General features: G+C 45.9%; 1 protein-coding gene across 6 annotated transcripts in view; it reads left to right on the forward strand.

Annotated features, from left to right (window-relative positions):
• Positions 1-24,005, forward strand: part of LOC138729592 (sphingosine-1-phosphate transporter SPNS2-like) — a 208,105-nt gene that overhangs the window by 147,272 nt on the left and 36,828 nt on the right. For all 6 annotated transcript variants that reach the window (XR_011338912.1, XR_011338911.1, XM_069873951.1 and 3 more), the window contains exons 6-10: positions 1,334-1,476; positions 3,078-3,230; positions 4,752-4,941; positions 13,312-13,377; positions 22,676-22,774. Coding sequence is in view for 4 of the 6 variants with exons in the window: in XM_069873951.1 (XP_069730052.1) it covers positions 1,334-1,476; positions 3,078-3,230; positions 4,752-4,941; positions 13,312-13,377; positions 22,676-22,774 (651 nt within the window). In the remaining 2 variants the exon portion in view is untranslated. The remainder of the gene's footprint in view (positions 1-1,333; positions 1,477-3,077; positions 3,231-4,751; positions 4,942-13,311; positions 13,378-22,675; positions 22,775-24,005) is intronic.

Below are 24,005 nucleotides of genomic sequence, written 5' to 3' on the forward strand. Positions count from 1 at the left end.
TCAAGAATAATCTGTACTTCACTGGGCTGAAGAAGACAGAAAGGCACTTTGGCAAGTGGCAGCTTTATCTCTTGATCTAGCAGCAGTGTCAGTGTTTCATTGGAGCTTTCTGAATATCCATGGATACTGTCCTGTTGTGGGGTTAAGCCTTTAGGTAATACTCAAAGAGATTTTAAATTCTATGACCCTAGAAAATCGCAGGATTTCCATAATATGGGGTTTTTTTGAGGGCTGTGTATTGTGTTCAACTGTAATAAGGCTGCTGTATAAGGTTTCAAGTATCCCTGGATGAAGGATTTTCCCAGCTTTCCAGTTCTGAAATATTTTTATCTTCTTTTCCTTTACTTAGAATTCTAGATTTGTCATCTTTGGACATGAAACACTTGTAAAGGCCCTTGTCAGGTTATTACTGGAAGAACATTTTTTTTTGAGCAGGAATTTCTTTGAAGTAACACATATAGAAGAGATGGTAGTTTGGTGAAAATCCTTGTTCCTATTTTCCTAACAAAGCTATTTTCCATTCTGACAATGATGGAATTTCAGTGTCAAAATGAGAATCATGTTTGTAGCTTGCAAAACACTGTGTACTTTTGCCTAGTGATTGAGAGAAAGGATTGGAAACCGGGACACCTAACCCCTGAATGTGCCATTTTCCTATCTTTCATCCTGAATTTTCAGTGTTTCTTGGCGTATCTGAGGAAGTTACCTGGAAAAGGGAAGGGATCCTGGAAGAGGGATCATAGAATCTTAGAATAATTTGGGTTGGAAGGGACACCTCCCACTAGATCAGGCTGCTCTAAGCCTCATCCAACCTGGCCTTGAACACCTCCAGGGATGGGGCAGCCACAACTTCCCTGCACAACCTGTTCCAGAGCGCCACCGCTTTCATAGCGAAGAAATTCCTCCTTATGTCTAGTCTAAATCTCCAGTTCATACCCATATGCATGTCAAGCAAGGATTTCAAAGCCAGCTTGCTTCCTGCATCCAGAAATCTTTAACTTGGCCTCATGGCTTAAAAGCTCCTGCACTCTCAGAGGAACTAGTTGGTCTCTTAGCCCAGCTGGGATTGGGTTTCCAGAGAGCTGAATATCACTGAAGAACTGTATTTAGATGAATCTTGGCACTTTAATGAAGAAACGGCCTGCCTTAACGAGAGCATTCACCAAGCTGCCTGCTTCCAGACCCCAGGGGATAACTGAGAAGAAGGGAAGGAGCAGATGCCTCAGTGTGCTTACAGATTCTGGCTAGCTGTAAAGAATCCAGTTCTGAAATTAAACTAATGCAATGTGCTTCTTACTGACTCCTGTGCTAATTCCCTGCTCCTTTCTTGCAGGTATCACCACTCCTGGGAGTGATAACGGGGACGCTCATATTGATATTTGTGCCTGCGGCTAAAAGAGGAAACGTGGAACAACTTGGGGGACAGCTGAAGGCTCGGACCTCTTGGCTGAGGGACATGAAAGCACTCATCAGAAAGTAAGAGCACTCATAAAAAGCTGTGCCTCTAATGCTTAATAGGAAGATCCAGTGGTCTGTGCTGCTTCTGAGCCTGGGAAGTGCCACCAGGCAGGGAGTTGCAGGAGGTTTAGTCTGAGGACCCTGGAAAGAAAATCACAGTTAACATTTTCATGCAGTATCGACTGCAAAGGTGCTGATGGATCCCAGCTTTTGCTGTAACCTTTCTAAGATTCAGATCCAAGAGAGAGTCTGCTTTGTTTGGCTCACGCTTCAGACAAATCCAGGCTTTTGAAGTGTCAAAATTGCCGTGTCAAAATTGCAGTGTCAAAATTGCCACCGCAAGAAGGATCTTGAGGCTCTGGAGCAAGTCCAGAGAAGAGCAATGAAGCTGGGGAAGGGGCTGGAGAACAAGAGGAGCATCTGAGAGAGCTGGGGGTGTTTATCCTGGAGAAGAGGAGGCTGAGGGGAGACCTCATTGCTCTCTCCAACTCCCTGAAAGGAGGTTGTGGAGAGGAGGGAGCTGGGCTCTTCTCCCAAGTGACAGGGGACAGGACGAGAGGGAATGGCCTCAAGCTCCACCAGGGGAGGTTCAGGCTGGACATCAGGAAAAAATATTTCACAGAAAGGGTCATTGGTCACTGGCAGAGGCTGCCCAGGGAGGGGGTTGAGTCACCTTCCCTGGAGGGGTTTAAGGGACGGGTGGCTGAGGTGCTGAGGGACACGGTTTAGTGTTTGATGGGAATGGTTGGACTCGATGATCTAGTGGGTCTCTTCCAACCTGGTGATTCTATGATTCTAATTGTGCTGCTGCTGTTCACACGCTTAGATCCTTTTTCTTCCTTGAAAGAGCTGAGGCAGAAGAGAGAGTTAAATGCCAGTTTAATTTTAAGAGGAGAAAACACGCAAAAGCTTGCACTTCATCACAGGTTTAAATCTATATGTTTGTCCTGTATATGTGCCTGGGTGCTTGTATCTGTACATCAAAGTTCAGATACTCTTGAGTGTTTGGGCAGCTACTCTCACTCCCAGAAAACTCATCTGTGGATGCAGATACCCACACTCGGGAATTCACTGCGATGTTGGAACTCTGATGGGACTCTGCTGGCATCCTTCATTTTTACAACTGCTGGCTACAATGCCTTCCTGATATTCAGCATCAAAGGCCCATGAGAAGTGATGGTGGTTAGTTTATCAATATTTCTGTTACGTTTTTGTTAGTTTATCCGAGTAGTAATCATATGGTGGTGTGGATGAGGAGGGAGAAGTGAGATTGGAGTCCAGGTAAGCAGGTCATATCAGAGTGAAAGCCCTGTATTAATACGTGACCAAGTACTGATTGTCTTCTGAAACAGTTCCATGAGAAATGTTCTCTTTGAAGCCCTTCTCAAGAGTTGTGTACATCATTATCAGTGGAGCATCACATATGGAGTAATATTCCATGCCTTTTATTCTCTGTTGCTTTGTACCTTGTGTTACCCTTGGCCCTTGGCAAAGGGAGGTATATAGCATGGGGGAACACTGTGTTTGGTCCCTGAGGCTCTGGCTCCTGTCCCAGGGCTCCTCCTTTTTCATTTTCCCCACTAAACCTTCTCTTGGTTTTGTTTCTTGTGTCTCCGCAGCCGCAGCTACGTGTTCTCATCGCTGGCCACCTCTGCTGTCTCCTTTGCCACAGGGGCACTTGGCATGTGGATCCCTGTCTACCTTCACAGAGCGCAGGTCGTGCAGAAGACAGCAGAGACCTGCGGCTCACAGTCCTGCAGCACCAAAGATAGGTGAGATTCATACTCTGCTGCTTTAAAGAGTGGAGAAGATGGTGGGGGCTTATTTACCAGAGGAAACAGGCAAGTCCCACGGAGTCAAGTTACTAGAATGTCTGTAATTTCCTCTAGCTCTTTGCAACAATGATAGGAAATGCTGGGGTTGTAAACTAGGTTTTATTTCACTTCTTTTCTTCATATCATGAAGTCAAACCAAGGGAGAAGCAATGACCTCAGCTCTATCTTAGTTCCCAGGTTGTAGTGCAGAAAAGAGGCCTCTATCTTTGTCTTGGAGGATGTTTGGAGAGCTGAGAATTTGGTTTCTTGAGACCCTTACTTATCTCATCATAACAGCAGAATGAGCTGGCAGGTTGGGTAGCTACAGTGGTGGCTGTGATTCCGAGATTGGACTGACCCTAAAGGCTGCAGGGACTGACCCTGAAGACCTTTGTTTCTGTGTGAGGGAGAGCTTCACTGTGTGTCAGTGCTCCCTGGGCTCTGTGTAAGCTGAATTTTACTGATGGATGGTGCAGAGATCTGGGACGCCTTGGTCTGGAATGCTTGATGTTAAATGGTGGTTTGGTTTTTCAGTCCCGGTGACAGAATATCACTTGCAGCACATAAGCTAGGGAAAGTAATTCATTGGTTTTTGCTTTACCTTGATGCCGCAAAACTTCAAATGCTAAAGAAGCGTTTCGCTGGGTGAATGAAAGATAAGAGAAGTCTACCTTTTGTAAGCTTATTTACTTTTTAGCTCATGAGGGAAAAAGAACATTAGGAAAGCCTTCTTGCTCTAGCTGACACTATCCCATCATAAGTAAATGACTTAGTGATCTGGAGTTCCATCAAGTAGAGCTCCCAGCAAGCAGTCTCAGTCTATTCTGCAAAAATGCAGTGAGTAGAAAACACCGCTCCAGTCAGACAGCCCCATCTGCTCTTTGCAAAGAGATGTTTTCCACTCCTTAATGACACCTGTGGTTTGAGCTGCCCTGGAGCTACTGTAGTGTAGTTGCCAAAGACACTGTAATCCAAGTCCTGCACATACAATACAGAGAATCCTTGATAGCTCCTGGCTTTTTACATTCAAACTAACATCTTTCAGATGGGTAACATTACAGTAAGTAATCTCATCAACCTTCTCTGAAGTGGTCTGAAAGGAGTTAGAAAATCAAAGTAAGTTGAAATTCACTGGTATTTAGAATCTTGTTAGGTTTCCTTTCCCTTAAGCTTCCCAATGCCTGTTCTGTCTGTGAGTTCCCCTTATGTGACTATGGCAGGGAGTGAAACTGGATGGGCTTTGAGGTCTCTTCCAACCCAACTCATTCTATGATTCTATGATTCTTAATCGCGGGGGAAGAGTGCTAAAATCACAAGTGCTCAGCAGTGGAGCTCATTTGTTTTATTTTAAGTTTGCAAAGCCAATATGCATATTCCCATTAATCTATTTACCCTAATAATTCATTCAAAGACCCTGTCCATTTTGGGGAAATCTCAAAAAAAAAAAAATCCTCTCTCTCCTTTTTTTTTTTTTAATAGCTTGATCTTCGGCGCAATCACATGCTTCACTGGTTTCCTGGGTGTAATCACAGGGGCTGGGGCAACCAAATGGTACCGGTCAAAAACCCAGCGAGCTGATCCTCTTGTCTGTGCCGTCGGCATGCTGGGATCAGCCATCTTCATCTGTTTGATCTTCGTCGCTGCCAAGAGCAGCATCGTGGGAGCCTATGTAAGTATAATCTTTTGCACATGTCGGTCTGGCTTTTACTCTCTCCCCAACTCCTTAGAAGACTGTGTACATTGTCCGCTATAGAAAGCCTGAGATATTGATCCTACTTTTCCTCTCCTGAGTGTCCTTCCTTTTGCCCCTTGGCATTTTGGCACTATCTAGATGTGCCTGGAGGGAAAATGATATCTCAGCTCCTTATGTCCTCTCACTAACTGTCATTGGGTTTTAGGGCTGGGGATTTAGCACTGTTCCCTGCCTTTGGGGTTTGTTTCTATACCTCTATCCGTGCCTCTCTTGCTCTGGCCTAATAGTTTGGTTCAGGAAAATAAGGTAGCTGCAGTAGTACCAAATTATATTTACAGTAAAATTTGTTTGTGGGCTTGCTTTTGGCTACCAATAGGTACCACTAATTTGCATAACTAAGTAGATTGTTGCAGACCAATAGTAATTACTGTGTAATTACAACTTGTGTTATCTGTGTTACTGTAGCATCTGACAGTCCTGTTCATAACCCAGGCACCCATAATACTCGAGGCTGCACAAGTGCACATTAGAATAGAGCCCCTCTCTGAGAGTTTGTAACTGAAGCAAATAAAAAGACATCGGATAGATCTGGACAAATCAACTGAAGGAAAAAGGAAAAACTCAAGCATAATAATCCAGCCCCAGGCTAGAATCTTGCTTTCAGCAGAGAGCAGAAATCTATACACTGAACAAGTCCTGGGCTCTCCTTCAGTGTCCCAGAGAGGAGCCTGGGACCTAGGAGGAGTTTATGAAGGGAAGGCATGAGATGGTTGGAATAGTGGGATAATTTTGGAAAGCCCACACTGAGCTTCCACACTTCCACCCAGCAGGAGAGTTCATTTACAATTAACCGGAGAGTTCATTTACAATTAACCAGTCAACCCATCTACTGTGGTTCCTTCTTCCTCTGTAGATCTGAGTATTTCAGTAGCTGCCATCGTTATCGAGTGAGTGAAAGCTTGAAAAGATTAAGACAGAACTGAGAGTGCCTACGCTGGCTATTTAGGAAGTGTCAGAGGGAGATTCCATCCTCTGGTTTGTGGCACGATCTAGAAGCAACCTTTGATTCAGTGATCAGCAAGAAACTGGTCACCTCAGACAACCTGTTGATTACTGGTTGGCCAAGCATTAACCCTCCATTCATCATCCACCATCTCCGAGTGAGGAGATCTGTCACACCTTCCACCTGCCCCTCCTCTCCATCTCTTTGTGCAGCCAGCCCTGTGATTTTCTCCTTTCGCAGCCCTGATGACAAGACATGTTCATTTGTTGTTTGTAGTCCCTTTATGCAGAAACCCTCCCCCTTTCTCAGCTGGAACTAGTTTTCAAAAATTTTGCAACAAAAGGTGCTTATTGGTCTCATTTCCATCTTTTATTCTTAATTTTTTTCTTTTTAAATAACCACGTGACTATTCTGCATTGTGTAAATATATAAATATAGATGGTGTCATTTAACCAATCTTAGAAACTATTTATTTTACTATGCATGAGCAATAAATCTAATAAAGAGTCAATGGTTTGCAAAGGAAATTACATCTGCCTGTGGAGGGGATGTGAGGAATATAAGTCTGTTTGCTGATGCTGTTAGGCTGGTGCATATATTTGTTGCATGTAGCACTGCCTGTCCATAGCCCTAAAGATGGTTTCTTTGCTACTGGAAACCTGATGCCTAGAAAGCAGATAGGAGTCTAGTTATCATGACAATGGGGTTCAAGGTCTAAACTCTCTCTAACAGATTGTACACCTGCCAGTGGGCAAGTGTTTAACTTTGTTTTGCCTCTGGAAGATGGGGATTCTTAACTTGGAAAGGGTCAGGATCGCTCAGATCATTAATGTTTGTAAATCACGTGGAGTTAGAAGATCTGTGGCCAAGCCATCCACTATAAATTCATATAAAGAGAAAACAATGGCACCACACCTGTTGCTGTTTAGAGTTGTGGGTGCTAACCCCACTGAGAGAACGGGTCTGTGTTGGAGCTACCAATGTCTCACAGCACAAGGCATTGTCGTCGCGGTGCTTCATATCACTTGAATTGACTTTGGAAGGCAAGTTCAAACACGAGCCCTTATTTTTCCACACCCTTCAATGCTATTGTGATCTTACGGACTTCCAGGGGGGTTAATACCCTTGTACTACCCTAGGAGACCTAACTTGCAAGTTTTCATGGCATAGTCCTTCCTCATCACTGCCTGTTTGAAGTCTCATTGGTCCAAAATGAAGGGAAGGCTGTTCTCTGACACTGGAGTTGGAAACTTAGATATGGTGGGCAGCATGATGGGCTGGGTTACCTTCCGTAACTCAAAATCTATGAAAACAGCTGGTTCTGGAAAGAATACAGTGACATTTATAGGTGTTTTTCTCATCTCTGATAGCTTCCTTGACAGTTGTGTCCTGGCTCTTATCTTGAAACTGTATGCTTGAGTTTTGTGTGAGCGTGAAAGGCAAGAGCCGTGTTCTGGTCTGTTTCCCAACACGGTGGTATTTCCAGACCTTCTGTACTGTGTCTGTCCTTAAACTTCTGTCATTGCTTGCATTGTGCTAAATTTGAAAGGTTATTAGGTTTGGACATCTCATTGGCTCAGAGCCTTAAATTTCTCACTTGCAAGTGTTTAAATGGGTCCCCACGATTTGCTGAGCTGTGCTACCACCAGATCACCATCTCCTCCCCTGCTCGAGAGTTATTAATTTCAACTGCGACTGGAATCAGCATGGAAGAAGCGTTCGGCGCTCTAGCAAGAATCACCAAAGCCCTTACTTTTAAGTTCTTGTCTTTCTGGGTTTGTTTATTGGAAAAGACCTGCCTATCCTTTGGCACAATCACCTTATAGGCTTATAGTTGACACCTTACAGGCTGTCAACTCTCTGCTCTCGTCCTCCCCTGACAGTGTGTCCTTTCCCCCTCTGCTCAGACCTGTCTTGTAGGCATTTTTGACCCAGAGGGCAGCTGCTGTTCCACTTCTGAAGCAGCCACTCCTACCTGGAGCAGGTAGACAGACTGCTTTTTTTTTCCTCCAATCTTTTCATACTAATCCAGTAAATTACTCACAGTGGTAGAAGTGGCTGGAAAGGGGGAATAAAACAGCATTTTATATCACTTAGCTGCCCAGATGCTTGTATTTCTGTCTTTTATCATCCTGCTCAGCTGTGTAGTCCAGTCAGTTCTTATTCTGTGTTCCTCGCAGCATGTGTATTTGTGTGTTGCACTCCAGCTCCTTACAACAGCAGTTTGCATATATTTAGGTCCCACTCTTTCTGAAATATGTACTTTTTGAAGCACTGGGTTTCAAACCTGTCTCTTGAAACCCATTAGCTCCGTGGCATCATTGGATCACAGTACTCAGACACTTCAACAGCAGGTTTTAGAGCAGTTTAAATTTCCAAATGACCGGAGAGAGATGCTTTGCTTTGCCTTCCTTTTGACACAGTTCCAATTTCCTGTTGTACCTCAATTTCAGCATCTATTTCAATCCCTCAAAGACATTTTATGATCTTGCAGAAGCAGCAACTCCCAGGGTAAAACCTTGCCAGAGAGCTTTTATACCATCTCAGGCTCAGCTCAAGGAGTTTCTGTTGACATGGTGTTGGTGACTTACCTCCTTCTGGGGCATCAATATTGCCCAGCACTGAGATGGAATTGTAGAATCATAGAATAGTTTGGGTTGAAAAGGACCTTAAATATCATCCAGTTCCATCCCCTGCTATGGGTAGGGACGCCTCCCACCGGATCAAGGGCTCCAAGCCCCATCCAACCTGGCCTTGAACACCTCCAGGGATGGGGCAGCCACCACTGCTCTGGGCAACCTGTTCCAGTGCCTTCCCACTCTCATTGTGAAGAATTTCCTCCTTACGCCTAGTCTAAATCTGCCCCTCTCCAGTTTATAGCCATTCCCCCTTGTCCTTTCACCACCTGCCTTTATAATACATCCCTCCCCAGCTTTCTTGTAGCGCTCTTCAGGTACTGGAAGATCGCTCTGTAGTCTTCTTAGAGCCTTCTCTAGGCTGAACAATGCCAGCTCTCCCAGCCTGTCCTCATATGGGAAGTGCTCCAGCCCTCAGATCATCTTTGTGTCCTCCTCTTGACCTGTTTCAACAGTTCTATATCCTTCTTATATTGAAGCTTCCTCCTTATATCTAGTCTAAATCTGCCCCTCTCTAGTTTATACCCATTGCCCCTCATCCTATCACTAGAGGCCTTTGTAAAAGATGGAATTAGCCTTGCTTCGAAATTGTGAGTAAATGTGAGAGTCTTACTCAGCATTTCAACGAGAAATGCAGATAATGAAGATGCAGAGAAATACACTTTCAAACAGCCATAGAAGGAGTTTATAACCTGCTTAGGTCCTGCTGGGAGAGCTGCTGGTGTGACCAGTCTGAAACTACTTATCATTTCTGGGAATCAGAATTTGCAAACTGCTCACGTAAGCAGAAGACTTGAGGGGAGCGTAACTTCTATCAGCTCATCAGAGATGAGCAACTGGATACAAATGGAGATGGTGAGATATCACACAGCACAGCTGGATTCAGAAGGGGAAACCTCTCTAGAGCTGAAATCTCAGAGTAAAATGAGGCGTCGAAAAGCAAGGAGTCAATGCCGTGACCATTTCAGGAGTTATTGATCTTGTCTAGAGTCTGTCCTCTTTGCAGCAGGCATCCCTAGAGTCTCTCCCCAGCAGAAACACTACTTATCCTCATGTGCCCTTTGCAGCAGATGAACTCATTTTTAGAAATCTCCATTAGCGGATAAGGACAGGATTTTTTAATGTCAGTATCTTTTGTCCTACTTTTTGATCTTCTTGTTGTTCCTTTTCCTTTTACCAGTGTCATGGTTAATCCCCACATTCAGCACGTGTCTCATTGCAACGTGTTGGGTGAAATGCACATCCAACAATTCTAAACTGGTGCACTCTGATGTTTGTAGGGATCTATTTATAGATCCCTTTATTATATAGATTTATATAGAGTTGGGGTTGTTCAGCCTGGAGAAGAGAAGGCTCTGAGGAGACCTTATAGTGACCTTCCAGCACATGAAGGGGCTACAAGAAAGCTGGGGAGGGATTTTTTACAAAGGCTTGGAGTGACAGGACTAGGGGCAATGGGTATAAACTGGAAAGGGGCAGATTTATACTAGACATAAGGAAAAATTTCTTCACCGTGAGAGTGGGGAGGCCCTGGCCCAGATTGCCCAGAGCAGTGGTGGCTGCCCCATCCCTGGAGGGGTTCAAGGCCAGGTTGGATGGGGCTTGGAGCCCCTGATCCAGTGGGAGGTGTCCCTGCCCATGGCAGGGGGTTTGGAACCAGATGATCTTTAAGATCCCTTCCAAATCAAACTGTTCTATGATTCTGTAGGCATTGTCTGAATTCCTGCAGAAGGGGGCAAGTTTTACTTGCTGTGGGTTACAACTTGTTATGTCCACATAATTTGTATATCCTTAAGGCAGATGATGCTTGTTTGCAATCTTGGATGAATGAACAGGCAAGGCGTGTGGATGCTGCATTCAGAAGTGTGATTATATCTTTCCCAAGCTCAGTTTAATCCATCCAGAACCGCAGCAACAGCAGCTGCAATGCTGGGGACAGGTTTCAGAGCAGGTCCTGAGAGCCCACCTGGGGCTTGGGCAAGCCTTTGCTACATGACATGTGGCTTCAATTCCTGTCAGCACCTTAATTCGTTGGTTTCTTAGCCTGGCAGGTGACATCTGTGACATTGTTGTGGCTGCCCCATCCCTGGAGGGGTTCAAGGCCAGGCTGGATGGGGCTTGGAGCCCCTGATCCAGTGGGAGGTGTCCCTGCTTATGGCAGGGGTGGGACTGGATGGGCTTTAAGGTCCCTTCCAACCCAAACTGTTCAATGATTCTATGATTCTGTGATTTTCAGTGAGAGCCAAGTGCAAGGCAGACCACTGGACAGTGGGAAAATGGAAAGAGATTTCCTAGCTGAGCAGCTGGGCTGTGATGACTGGCTCAGACACCATCACAGAGGAAGCAGATCCAGTCGTAGCAAAAGGGGATGAGGAAGAGGAATGTGTGGGAAACAAAGACAATTTTAGAAACAAATAGAGGAAGCTTTCTGCGGGCCAAAGCGTAAGACTTGTTAAATAAAGCCAACTGTTCCTGGCAGTGACATGATGGTCTGAGAGGTTTGGGCAATCTCAAACTGTGTGTGTGTGGGAAAGACAATTGTGGTGGTCACATCAGAGCCATAGCTGCCAGTCCCATGGTGCCCCTCACCCCAGACTGCGCCTGTGCAAGCAACAGGGACTGCGACAGGGACTCAAAGCTCACCAGAACACCACAAACCAAAATCTATCTCAGTGTTTGCTCACAGCAAAGTGTGTCGAGTATTTCTTGCCAGCTTTGTTTCATTAATGAGTCGTAGCCTATTCACCATAACAAAAACCGAGCACAAGGTAATGAAAAGGCAATGAAGAGGGAAATCTTCAATTGCCTGAATCCAAATCTCCATAGCTGTTAATCTCCAACTGCCAGCGGAGATACCAGGAGTAACATTTTCTCTCTAGATGCCACAGAAAGAAATGGGTGAGCTGGGCAAAAAGCTGCCTTTGGGGGAAGTCTAGGGAAGGGGTTTTGCTTGTCTTCTTGCTGGTGAAGAGCAGGGGAGCTGCTTTTTACAAGTCTGGTTATTTACAGAGCGCTTTGTCTATACATTCTGCTCTTCAAAGTACACAAAGGAAGAGGGAAACGTGTGCCTGGAAGATTCTCTGTCCTTTTTTTTTCATCCTGTTGGATCTATGTTTCTTTGTTAAACTGTCCCTTCTAGTATTCAGAGTGGGCCTGCAGGAAAGCTGGGGAGGGGCTCTGGATCAGGGAGGGCAGGGAGAGGATGAGGGGGAAGAGTTTTGAGGTGCAAGAGGGGAGGTTGAGTTGAGATCTGAGGGAGGAATGTTTTGCTGTGAGGGTGGGGAGACCCTGGCCCAGGCAGCCCAGAGCAGGGGTGGCTGCCCCATCCCTGGAGGGGTTCAAGGCCAGGTTGGGTGGGGCTTGGAGCCCCTGATCCAGTGGGAGGTGTCCCTGCCCACGGCAGCAGGTGGGACTGAGTGGGCTTTGAGGTCCCTTCCAACCCACCCCATTCCATCATTGCCAACCTATAGCATAAAAGCAAGGGGTTCAGGACTGAAGTAGGAGTAAAAGGCTTTGTGATGGAGGCAATGTTCCTCCTGAAGCCTTGTCACTCTTGCTCCATTGCACTCAATTTGATGAACTTTTATTTTAGTGATTAGGCTGAGTTAATTTACTCTTGATGATCATTTCCAGTTTGTCACTACTATAGCAGTTTGTAGAACCACTTAGTGAAGTGCACCAGCAAACTGATTTCACAGAATCACAGAATCACAGAATAACCAGGTTGGAAGAGACCCACCGGATCATCGAGTCCAACCGTTCCTATCAAACACTAAACCATATCCCTCAGCACCTCGTCCACCCGTGCCTTAAACACCTCCAGGGAAGGTGACTCAACCACCTCCCTGGGCATATATATAATAAGCAAAAGAAGCACCTCTTCCCCTGTTTCTTCCCCGCTACAAAAGATTCTCTGCCCATCTCAGTTTCCTGATCTGAATCTTTGCTTGGCTCTGTTGTGCCACACAGGATGGAGAAGGAGAAGGCAGTAAGTGAAAAGGGAGACCTAACATTCATGCCACATCAACATAAAAAACAACTCTCATCCCGCTGCATACACAGAGCTTTTCGTGTCGCTTGTTGATCATTTCCACAGAGTATTTCACTGTAAGACACTGATGTCGCCAACCCCACAGTTAAGTCCTGTGCTGACTGTAGGTATCACCAATGCCACGTGTCAGTTATTACAGCGCCCTCAAATTATTACAGTTACTACAGTCACCCTCAAAAAGAACAGCACATGCTCTCAGGGGAGGGAGGGGATCTTGCACATAGTGGGTAGAGAACCTCATTTGGTTTCCTACTTTAACATGTGACTCAATTCCTAGTGGTGAAAATGACTTCTGGGGGGAGTTGTGGCTTTCTTGCCTTTCCTAACTGGCTTTTTGTGGACCAGAATGATGCGAGTTTGGAACCCCAGAGCTGTCTCTTCTTGCTGGCTTCTCATGTTCTTCTGTTACTAAACATGTCAGCCTTTTATTTAGCTGCTCTGCAGATCATAGTTTACACTAATGAAGTTGCAGGCCAGCCTGAAGCTCTGATAAAAATCTATAGCTTTCTAATATTCAGGATGAACAACAAAAGTTACAAGGAGTGTTGTGTAGCTTTGAGACAAATAAGCAACAAAGGAAAGTTTGTGACAGTTTTTTTTTCCCTTGAATGTCAAGTGAATAAATCTTCTCCTTTTTGTGTGTTTTGTTACAACAGACTTGCATTTTTATCGGAGAAACTCTTCTGTTTTCAAACTGGGCTATCACAGCAGACATACTAATGGTGAGTGGACTTTGGAACAGCATCTTTCTCTTCTGGTGGCCAGAGCAGTTTGTCAGCTTGCAAGAACAACCTGAAGTTCACCATTTCTTCTAAATGCCTACTTCAGCCAATTCTATTTTTGTATTTATATCTTTTTTTAACATGCTGAAAAGGAAAATGAGCTAGGAAGAGAAAAGAAGATTCTTCTTGTCCTTTGTTCTGCACACCAGGGAGAGGAGATGTCTGGAAAGGACACCATTACTGAATTCAAATAGTTTCCCCAAATTTTGAGTATTAGCACAAAACCCCATATGCAAAGAAATCAGCCAGTGTTCCCTAATAGTCAGCACATTAGTGGATTGTGTTGTCAATAACTCAGCTTTGTTCTGCAATAGGAAATCCTTCCCTCCCTCCCTCTTCTGACCACAAAAGCAGCCAACCACCTCTCTCTTTGGCGTAACTCCAGCAAACCTACCATTCAACACATAGACAATAGAGAACCACCTCTGGGAGAGGAGAGAGGAAAAGAAAGTAGAAAGAATTTTTGGACTATGTCCACCTTGTCCAAGAGGAAACTGTCAGGGACTTTTCACCTCATGTCCTTCATTTTCCATTCTTTCTCCACCACAGAGCTTTTTAAGCCTTTCCAATGGGTAAGCTGACCTCAGCAGCTTGATTTTCACATGAAATAGCCTGGATGTTTGTTAGAGACCCTTGCATGTTTTGTAATGCTTCCATCAGAGACATATGATGATCCTTTGAGCAACCGGATCCAGTGGGAAGATTGGAAATGCAAGATCTTTAAAGTCCCTTCCAACCCAAACCATTCTGTGATAGGCTCCGTATCATGGAATCATGGAATAGCTTGGGTTGGAAGGGACCTCCAAGCCCATCCAGTTCCATGCCTGCCATGGGCAGGGACACCTCCCACTGGATCAGGGGCTCCAAACCCCATCCAACCTGGCCTTGAACCCCTCCAGGGATGGGGCAGCCCCCACTGCTCTGGGCAACCTGGGCCAGGGCCTCCCCACCCTCATTGTGAAGAATTTATCAAACATACTATATATCAATATAATATGTAAGAATATATCAAAGATGCTGACTGTTGAAATCCCATCATGGGAGGTTACTTGGTGCTTATTGTTTGAAAAAGAAAGAAGCCAGAGCACAGACCCATTACAGGACTTGTCAATGGTCTTTGGCAGTTTGTTGACAGAACTAAAAATATAATCAGTCTAACAGCAATAGGAAACTCCCTCGACTTGTGTTTGTTGCTCCTGCAAACATTAGTGAGAAAACAATCTGGCTCGGTATTCTTAGATGTAAAGATATTGGTGTTGATATACTGACTCAGCAAAGAACTTCAAGCCTCTGCTTAAGTTCTGTTTGTGATTTAAGTTCAAGGTTGTGTTTATGTTTTCAGGTAGCTCTGCCATTGCCGTAACTGTGTTGCCTGATGAATTTTCGATCTTTGGGAGGTGGGGTGGGGTGGTTAATTCCACTTCTCTCAGATGTGAAGAAAGCACAGAGAAACAAAGGTTATCAGTGTACTTAATTAGCATTAAATAGCATTTAATTACCGAGATTCGTTCCTCCTATCAGTTTAACTTTAGTGTGACAGAGCTGTGCTCAGGCTGAGCAGGTGGTTACTCTGTTCTCAGCTGGCGCTTGCAGCCCGTGCCGAGTCCAAGGTTGATGTGGACGTGCATGAAGAGCTATCTCAACACTTAGACGGCTGGGAAGGGGCTCTGGATCAGGCAGGGCAGGGATAGGATGAAGGGGAATGGTTTTAAGCTGAAAGAGGGGAGATTTAGACAAGATCTTAGGAAGAATTGCTTTCCTGTGATGGTGAAGAGGCCCAGGTTGCCCAGAGCAGTGGTGGCTGCCCCATCCCTGGAGGGGTTCAAGGCCAGGTTGGATGAGGCTTGGAGCCCCTGATCCAGTGGAAGGTGTCCCTGCCCATGGCAGGGGTGGGACTGAATGGGCTTTGAGGTCCCTTCCAACCCAAACTATTTTATGATTCTGTGTGTGGTCCACAGACAGCTGTGTTCAGGAAGAAATTATGGTACAATGTTTGTAGTTGCTCATTAGTCCCTCCTGCCTTTGGCTGTGCCGTCTCCAGGAGCGCTCCCAACTCTCTCTGGTCAGAATTAGCTAATGGGCTTAAGTAGGAAATCTTTTATGTCCTGGCTGGTGTTGCCTGAACTAAGGCCGTAGAGCACATCTGCAGTCTTCCAGCAGAGACTCTCAAATAGCAGCTGAGGTTGTCATCCCTGCTGCCAGCATGGTGCGGATGGATGGAGGGAACATGTCAGGTATGTTCCGGGGCCTCCAGGAGTGTCTGCCAGAGACAGAGCTAACCCTTGACCTGCATTCTCTCCAGCTAACCCCGAGACATTCTTCTACCACCTACATCATTATAGCAGATGTACGAAGGATGCCACCGTTTTCCCACTTTAATTACTGAGATTTTTTTGTGTCGATGTCGATGTGACTTCAGAATCCTGTTGCTTTTTAATAGCTCTTACAGGGTTTTACGTCCGTCTGATGTGACCAGCATCCTGCAGTCGGTTGTGTTTTGTAGGGTTGCATTTGCAGTTATTTATGTTGCTTTAGTGGATGAGGTGCTGAGGGACATGGTTTAGTTTAGGATAGGAATGGTTGGACTCAATGATCCAGTGGGTCTCTTCCAACCTGGTTATTCTATGATTCTATGATTCTTGTGCAAAAGAACTCCATAAGAAATGATTGGAACTAATTTCTTAGTTCTGATTTCCAAAAGACAGGAAAGAAAAGCATGTTAAAAATCAGATCTTGGTAGTTGATGCCAACTCTTAAACTACCTGTTTCCCTGTCTGTTTAGACAAACGAGCTGGGTGTCCTGTACAAAGCCCAACTTAATGCATTATCAGCACAAGTAGACCTGTAAAAGTGCTATATGATAAATGTAAACATCCACTTGGATCAATGCAAGCCTGTGAACAGATGGTCCACGGGCACTCCTGCTACACAGAGGATGTTTAGTCAGACAATAGGTAAGAATCAGGGCTGTAACCATGCTTGACAGGCAGTTTTTTGGGCAGTCCTAGCCAGAGAAAGGTGTGGATATGCTTTAGTGAGGTGCATTTTAAGTGTCTGGCAAATTAATTTCTACTGATTACTATTTATTTGGTGTAATCAGAAGGGTGCCTGTTCTTGCCTGAGGCCGGTAAGGAGTTTAAAAGCATTATTAGCATAAACCTAACACGACTTTCATCATGTTCCTAAATATTATCCTGTTTTCATGGATAAAAAGCTCTCAATACTGGCTGAGCCTCAGGAGTAAAGCTTTTTGGAAACTGCATCCCACGTGGTTTAGCATAGATCTCCCAAGATTTGCAGATCTTATGACTGCTTAAGAACCCTATCTGGCAAGTTGGTAAGCGTCTTCAGAGGTTTATTTTCCTTGACAAAATGAGGTTGTTTGCTTCTTAGCTTTGAGGGAAGTTGTGGCTGCCCCATCCCTGGAGGGGCTCAAGGCCAGGTTGGATGCCTGCTTGGAGCCCCTGATCCAGTGGGAGATGTCCCTGCCCATGGCAGGGGTGGAACTGGATGGGTTTTGAGGTCCCCTCCAGCCCAAACTATTCTATAATTCTGTGATTTATTTGTTGGTTCTTCATAGCTTCACTCTTCCATTGTGTCTCCTGTCCTTGCCCACGTAGCAGTCTGTGTGTAGCTCCTCAAACTGCCTGCAGTGCAAGGTGCTGGGGGCTAGGTTTGATAAACTGTCAGCACTGCAGAACATCCTGCACTGCCGGGGGTTGTAAAAGCCTCATATTTGTTCCAAATGCAAATTTGTTCAAAACAGCCCTTATTCTCCTGAGCACAACTCGCCAAATCTCCTCCCAGGCACATGCTCAGATGGTGCTCAGGGAAGGAGGTGGTGGTTCTTATGGAGCATGCTAATCATGAAACAGATTTTATCAGCCGTCTTTGCAAATCGGCCTCAAAATTACCAGCCCCCCAAAGCAACATTAAAACTGCCTTGGAACAGAAATAATGAATGAGCTTCGGTGCAGCAGGCAAGGGTGGAACATCCTGAGATGTGCTGAGTGCTTGGGCCTTTGTACCTTAATAGCAGGGGTTTTTTTCCTTAGCACATCTCAAAACTAAAGATGATGGACAGAGGCTTGGTGGCATTTCTGTGTAAGAGCCCGAAGACAATTTAAAGGGTCTCAGCTATTGCAGTCACAGTCTCTTTAGGTCTTTGCTGAGAAAAGCCATCCCCCAGTTTATGCAAAGTCCTGATACTGATGCAGAAAATGCTCTGTGTACTTATCTTTTGCTTTTAAAACACTAGGTCTTCCAAATGATCATGAGCTGCTGTGGAGGAGAAGAGCCTTGCTGTTATGCTCTATCCTTTATGCTCAAAACAGACATAGAGTGGTGCTCAGCAGTGCAATAGAATTATTTAGCGTACAATACTGCTCTGTTTTACAGGTGGGGCTAAATAGCATTTCCAGAAGTTCCGTTGATGCCTCTCCTGGTGCAACCTGTGCGCATCAGTCCCCTGAGGGCTGTGGTTTAGGTTTTCAGGCAGGGTGAGGAGTGCCTGTGACTGAAGGTACACATCTCAAAACACCAGGAAGGATGTTCCAAGGGGTGTCTCTGAAGCCCTGTGAGCTGGATGTGTCCTGCTCCAGGTCGCGCTGTGATTTGGAGACCTGCTCAGCCTCCTTTTACTTCATGGGCAAGTGGTTTTTTAGACAGCATCTGCCTGGCTTGAGGGAAGGGTCTCTCTCAGGCTGGTTTCTCTGGCTCACAGCCTCTACCTTTTCTGGAGAGTAGTTACAGCAGGGACACCTGGACTGTGTCCAAGCTCTGCCTGTGGGATGGAGTTATCATATGTTTTCTTTGTCTTTGATGTTAAGAGGCTGATATGCGTTGTCCTGAAGATTTCTGTCTCACCCAGGAAGAGCAGAAGTTGTTTCAGAGAGATGAGACATAAAACTCAAGACACTCCCACACCTGGGAGAAGGGCGATCTCCCCTTGGCTTTCCTGCTTAACTTATTTCAGATCAACCCATTCTGCTGCTTTCACCGCAGGAAGAGGATGTGAGCAGGAACCCATGGCCCTTCCAAACCTCTATTTAAAGAGGAGAGGTTTGCCAGAGCTGCTTGGTCAGCCTTCCTGCCCATCCTCTGTGCTGCCGGCCTCTGTACCCGGAGGCAGAGATGAGCTGGGACAATCCCTCAGGCTTCCGCGGTGGCTGCTGCGGCTCCTCCACCTCCAGTTTCTGTGGGCTGTGCAAAACAGGCCACGTATGGTTTGAATCTAGGTCTATTTTAGCATCAAAATGCCCATGTAGAGCTGTAATTTTCTGCTGTCTTCTTAGACCAGTGGATAATGCATGCTACCAACTGCTTCCTCCATCAGAATAAAGTGCTTTTTTAGCAGGGTCAGGACAGAGTATTTTTTTTTGCTGTTTTAGGGATGCTGGTTTAAGCCTTTTTCCTTTCCGATGTCATTTTAGATAACAAGATAGAGTCTCCCATTAATTTGCTTGCTGCACATCGGGTTTCTGGTTTGGGGGGTGGCGTGCTGTGCATGTGGTTGTCACCTGAATTCCAGACTAGATTTACCAAGTTCGGGCACCAAACTTCTCCAGCTAGGCAAGCTGGAAACTTACTGGGAATTGTCTTGCTGGCTACAAAGCCACGTGTAGTGCCACGTGTAGTTATAATAGATATTCATGCAAAATTATGTGTAATATCTCCGTGTGTGTATTTCTGTGCATAAACATAAATATATGCTCACACACATATGATGTGGATTGGGAGCAGCCCTGAGGAGAAGGACTTGGGATGCTGAGGGGTGAGAAGCTTAATTTGAGCTGGCAAGGTGTGATCACAGCCCAGAAACACCTGTGCCCGGCGCTGCATCCAAAGCAGAGGGACCAGCAGGCAATGGAGGGGATTCTGCCCCTCTGCTCTGCTCTGTGAGACCCACCTGGAGCCCTGCGTCCAGTTCTGGAGTCCTCAGCACAAGGGAGGACATGGAGCTGTTGGAGCGAGTCCAGAGGAGGCCACGGAGATGATCTGAGGGCTGGAGAACCTCCTGTACGAGGCCAGGCTGAGAGAGTTGGCGTTGTTCAGCCTGGAGAAAAGAAGGCTCCGAGGAGAACTTAGAGCAGCTTCCAGTGCTGAAAAGGGCTCCAGGAAAGCTGGGGAGGGACTCTGGATCAGGGAGGGCAGGGAGAGGATGAGGGGAACAGTTTTGAGCTGCAAGAGGGGAGATTGTGATGAGAATTTAGGGAGAAATGTTTTTCTGTGAGGGTGGGGAGGCCCTGGCCCAGGTTGCCCAGAGCAGTGGTGGCTGCCCCATCCCTGGAGGGGTTCAAGGCCAGGTTGGATGGGGCTTGGAGCCCCTGATGCAGTGGGAGGTGTCCCTGCCCATGGCAGGGGTGGGACTGAATAGGCTTTCCAGTCCCTTCCAACCCAAACCATTCCATGATTCTGTGATGCAGGTGTCATTCAAAGTTCTTTCTCCAGCTGGCACCAATTCACTGCCTCTCCCTGAAAATGGTAAGTTTTGGATAAATTTTCCATTTCCTTTGTCATTTCCCTAAGAAAATTGATAGAATATAGAGCCAGACAGGCTTTCTTCTCCAGAGTTAGAAACATAATCTTTATAAAAAGAAACACATATTAATATAAGCTAACAATTCCCTGTTTCACAGATCTACACAACTCTGGACTCTCGAACTAGGTAGGATTTCACTCAGTTCTCTCAGCTGCCCTTTTCTCAAGGAGCACTTGCAGAACACTTTCCTCCTGGCTCCTGGGGCCAGGTGGGAAGAACAACAATAACTTTTTTTCCCCTTTGGTCTAATCTATCCAGGTTGCTCCCATTACCCACGTCTTTGGGTAATGTCAATGAATTGTGTGTCTCACACTGTGACCTTCAGTACATTTCTCTAATCAAGCCTAGACCTTATTTTCCTTTTGGGATTTCCCTGAGCCTTCAAGTCTGTTTTGAGCTCCTGGATGTAAAAGGAGGCCAGTGCCCAATGTGTGCAGCCAGGTGGCTGCTGAGGACCTGGTCATCTTTTGCTCTTCTCTTGCACAGGAGATTGAGAGGGCACCCATTTAATGTCCCCTCGAAGCAGGGCAGCAGTGCGCGTGTGCAGCATTGTCAAACCAGTGATGAAAGAACTGGCAGGTCATTCACAAAGCGCGTGTTAAAACCCTAAGGAAAAGCATTTAATTCAATTTTACCCGTTGTTCCAAGTTGTCTTTGCTTGGAATGAGATGATTATTCTGAGTAGGCATCAGTGCTCTTCTGGTGTGGATTTTCTTTCTTTTCTTTCCTTTTTTATTGGCTGACTCTCTCCACGCAGACAGGGCAGTTCACCTTCCCTGAGAGAAAGTGTTAAAGCACCGAACCAGTGCTTCAGATCCTGGGCCCTTAGATATGTTCCTGTTGAGCTGTGAGTTCTCCCTCACTGTCAGCTAAGGTAAAGTCATTGCTGTGTATCTCCAGCTGGGGATGTGCCTGTCCTGAACTGTCACATTTAATTAATAAATGACCTCAGGAAAGGGTTGTAAGAATGAGCTGCATCAAAAGAAGCGTGACCAGCAGGTCAAGGGAGGTGATTCTGCCTCTGTTCCTCTTGTGAGACATCATCTGGAGGATTGTGTCCAGTTCTGGAATCCTGAATGTAAGAAGGAGATGGAGCTGTTGGAAAGGGTCCAGAGGAGGCTACAAGAATGATCTGAGGGGTGGAGCACCTCCTGTATGAGGACAGGCTGAGAGAGTTGTGGTTGTTCAGCCTGGAGAAGAGAAGGCTGTGGGGAGACCTTATAGTGACCTTCCAGTACCTGAGGGGGCTACAAGAAAGCTGGGGAGGGGCTGTTCACAAAGACTTGCGGCAATGGGTATAAACTGGAGAGGGGTGGATTTAGACTAGACATAAGGAGGAATTTCTTCACCATGAGAGTGATGAGGCCCTGGAACTGGTTGCAGGTTGCCCAGAGCAGTGGTGGCTGCCCCATCCCTGGAGGGGTTCAAGGCCAGGTTGGATGGGGCTTGGAGCCCCTGATCCAGTGGGAGGTGTCCCTGCCCATGGCAGGGGTGGAACTGGATGATCTTTAAGATCCCTTCCAACCCAAATTTTCTGTGATTCTATGATGCTATGAAGTCTGGGAAGGGTTGCTTTCAACAGAAAGAGTGAAGGCAGCCCAGCAGAAAGAAAGTAGACAGGTAAAAGGGATGATGATGTACAAATAGCTAAATGAGAGAGTGTTTTCTGCCAGGGTAGGTCACTCTTCAGGGAGACAGAAAAAGGCAGAACAGGGTTCAGTGCTTATAGGTGCTCATTTGGATTTAGAGACCCATTGAATTCTTCATTATTTACAGCTTCAAATGAAGATCAGATCCATTTCAAAACCAGGACTTGTGTACTGATGCCAATGTTCTCGGCCAAGTTTTATGCAGGAGAGACTTTTTCTGCTCTTAAATTTGTGTTATAAAATTAAGGTTGTTCCACAGGAGGAGGGTTTGTTATTTTTTTCTTTTTTTTTAATTGCTATCCCCTTCCATGGTGAGGGCTCTGTTTTCTGTGAGCTCTGGCCCCTTCAGGGGGAAATAATTTGTGTTTTCCACTCATCCTGTGTAGTCAGAGCTATACTGAATGACCTGGCAGAGGCTGTCATGTTCTATTAGAGGAGTGGAGACCCAACTAACTACAGTATCTTGGCTATGGAACATTTCCCTGATGTGTCTTTGTCCCTTTTCACAAGAGGAATCACAGTGACTAGAGATTGAGTGGGAGGGGAGGATGTGACCTTCCACACTGAGGTGAATTGCTTATGGTTTAAGAAACTAAGTGGTATCTTATGGATAAAACACAATCTCCCAGGTGACAGAGAAGTCCTCATTTGGAAGGCTGGGTAAGTTATATGCTGCAGGCAACCTCAAACTTCACTCTTCCCATCAGCCGAGCAAAATCTAGGCTGAGGAGCAATAGCAAAGTGTCTGGTGGGCAATGTTCTTAGTCAGGCTCATGCGTGTAGTGCTGCTGAGGGGTGTGCAGGTGAGACAGAGCTTCCTTCCCTCAGCGCCTGCCATCTGGAGTAATGGAAATCTAGGAAGGGTGGCAGAACTCCCCAGTGGCTTAAGCCAGTCGTGGCCTGGACAGTGGCTGTGTCTGCCACCCACAGCTGGGGGAGCTTTATTTCATCCTGATCTGGGCATAAACTGAGCAATACCAGACAGCTGGACAGGTTCTTCCTTCAGTTTCCTTATGTATGTTTTTTTCTTTCCCCTTCTTCTTTGCAGTACGTGGTCATCCCAACCCGCCGTGCAACCGCAGTGGCCTTGCAGAGCTTCACTTCGCACCTCCTGGGAGATGCTGGCAGCCCTTATCTGATCGGATTTGTAAGTACTCACAGCAGGTTTTGGCAGGGGTTCCTGCCTACCTTGGGTTTTCTTTACTCACTGCTCATCTGAAATGCCAAATTAACCCCTATTAGGGAAGGTAGGGCTGCGTGAGCCAGCAGGATGGGAAGCAGGGCAGGGCAACGTGATGTTTTTAAATGCTTCTGTTAGTGCTGTGCTGTGGTTCAACTCTAGAAGGACCACGTGGGCACCAGAAGTGAGCTTCCAAATCTTTTTAGCCTGGCCTGTAAAGCTTATGGACAGCTCTGTAAAAGGAGAGCGGTTGCTTCTGTGGAGTGGACATAGATCCAGTAGAAATTAGACTGGAAGAGTCTCATGTGTGTGTGTTGAACCGTTAATCTGGTCTCATAAGCCGAATCTCTGTTTATGGGCAGCAACGTGCAGCTGCTCTGACCTGCTCGTATTTTGAACCTGGTTTGTATGATAATAAATAATGGTGCAAAATCCACAGCAGGGGATGGGTGTGCGTGTTTGGGCTTTGTTATTAATATTCCTTTCTGGTGCATATGTTTTGGTTTTTTATTAGTAACGCTCCTTCGTGGTGCTGCTGCAGTTGTTGGCCTTGATCTGATCAAGGATCTTCCTTTTTGTGTTATCCTAGTGCAGAGCAAAGCAGGAGACCCTGCTCCAAAAGGACCCTGCTCTTTTCACAGAAAAGAAATCTAGATGTACATGGGTGCTCAAGTTGTGCCAGGGGAAGTTTAGATTGGATATTAGGAAAAATGTCTTTATGGGAAGAGTTGTGAAACGTTGGAACCCCTGCCCAGGGCAGTGGTGGAGTCTCCATCCTTGGAGATGTTCAAAAAACATACAGACGTGGCACTTTGGGACATGGTTTAGCAGGCATGGTGATGGTGTGGTGATGGTTGGACTGGATGAGCTTAGAGGTCTTTTCCAACCTTAACGATCCTAATGATTCTAATTTCTTTCCCGTGCACTCTTCTGTGCAGTTCAATGCATTGAGTTTCAGAGAACACAGATTATTATTTATAAAGCAGAGTTGTGTTTACATAAAGCCCTGAGCAGCACAGCTCGTGTTGTGTTGAAGATGCTACAGTTCTCCAGTGCTGTAACTGGGACTTCCACTGGTCCCATCACCTGAAAGGCAGAATTTGGATGTGCTCTTCCAGCTCAGTACTGCTGTGAGACACAGCTGCTGGTGCTGTGGACTTTTTTCTTTAACCTCTACCATCATTTCTCATCTGTTCTT

Source organism: Phaenicophaeus curvirostris, chromosome 21 (assembly GCF_032191515.1).
Source record: "Phaenicophaeus curvirostris isolate KB17595 chromosome 21, BPBGC_Pcur_1.0, whole genome shotgun sequence".
Lineage (NCBI taxonomy): Eukaryota > Metazoa > Chordata > Aves > Cuculiformes > Cuculidae > Phaenicophaeus > Phaenicophaeus curvirostris.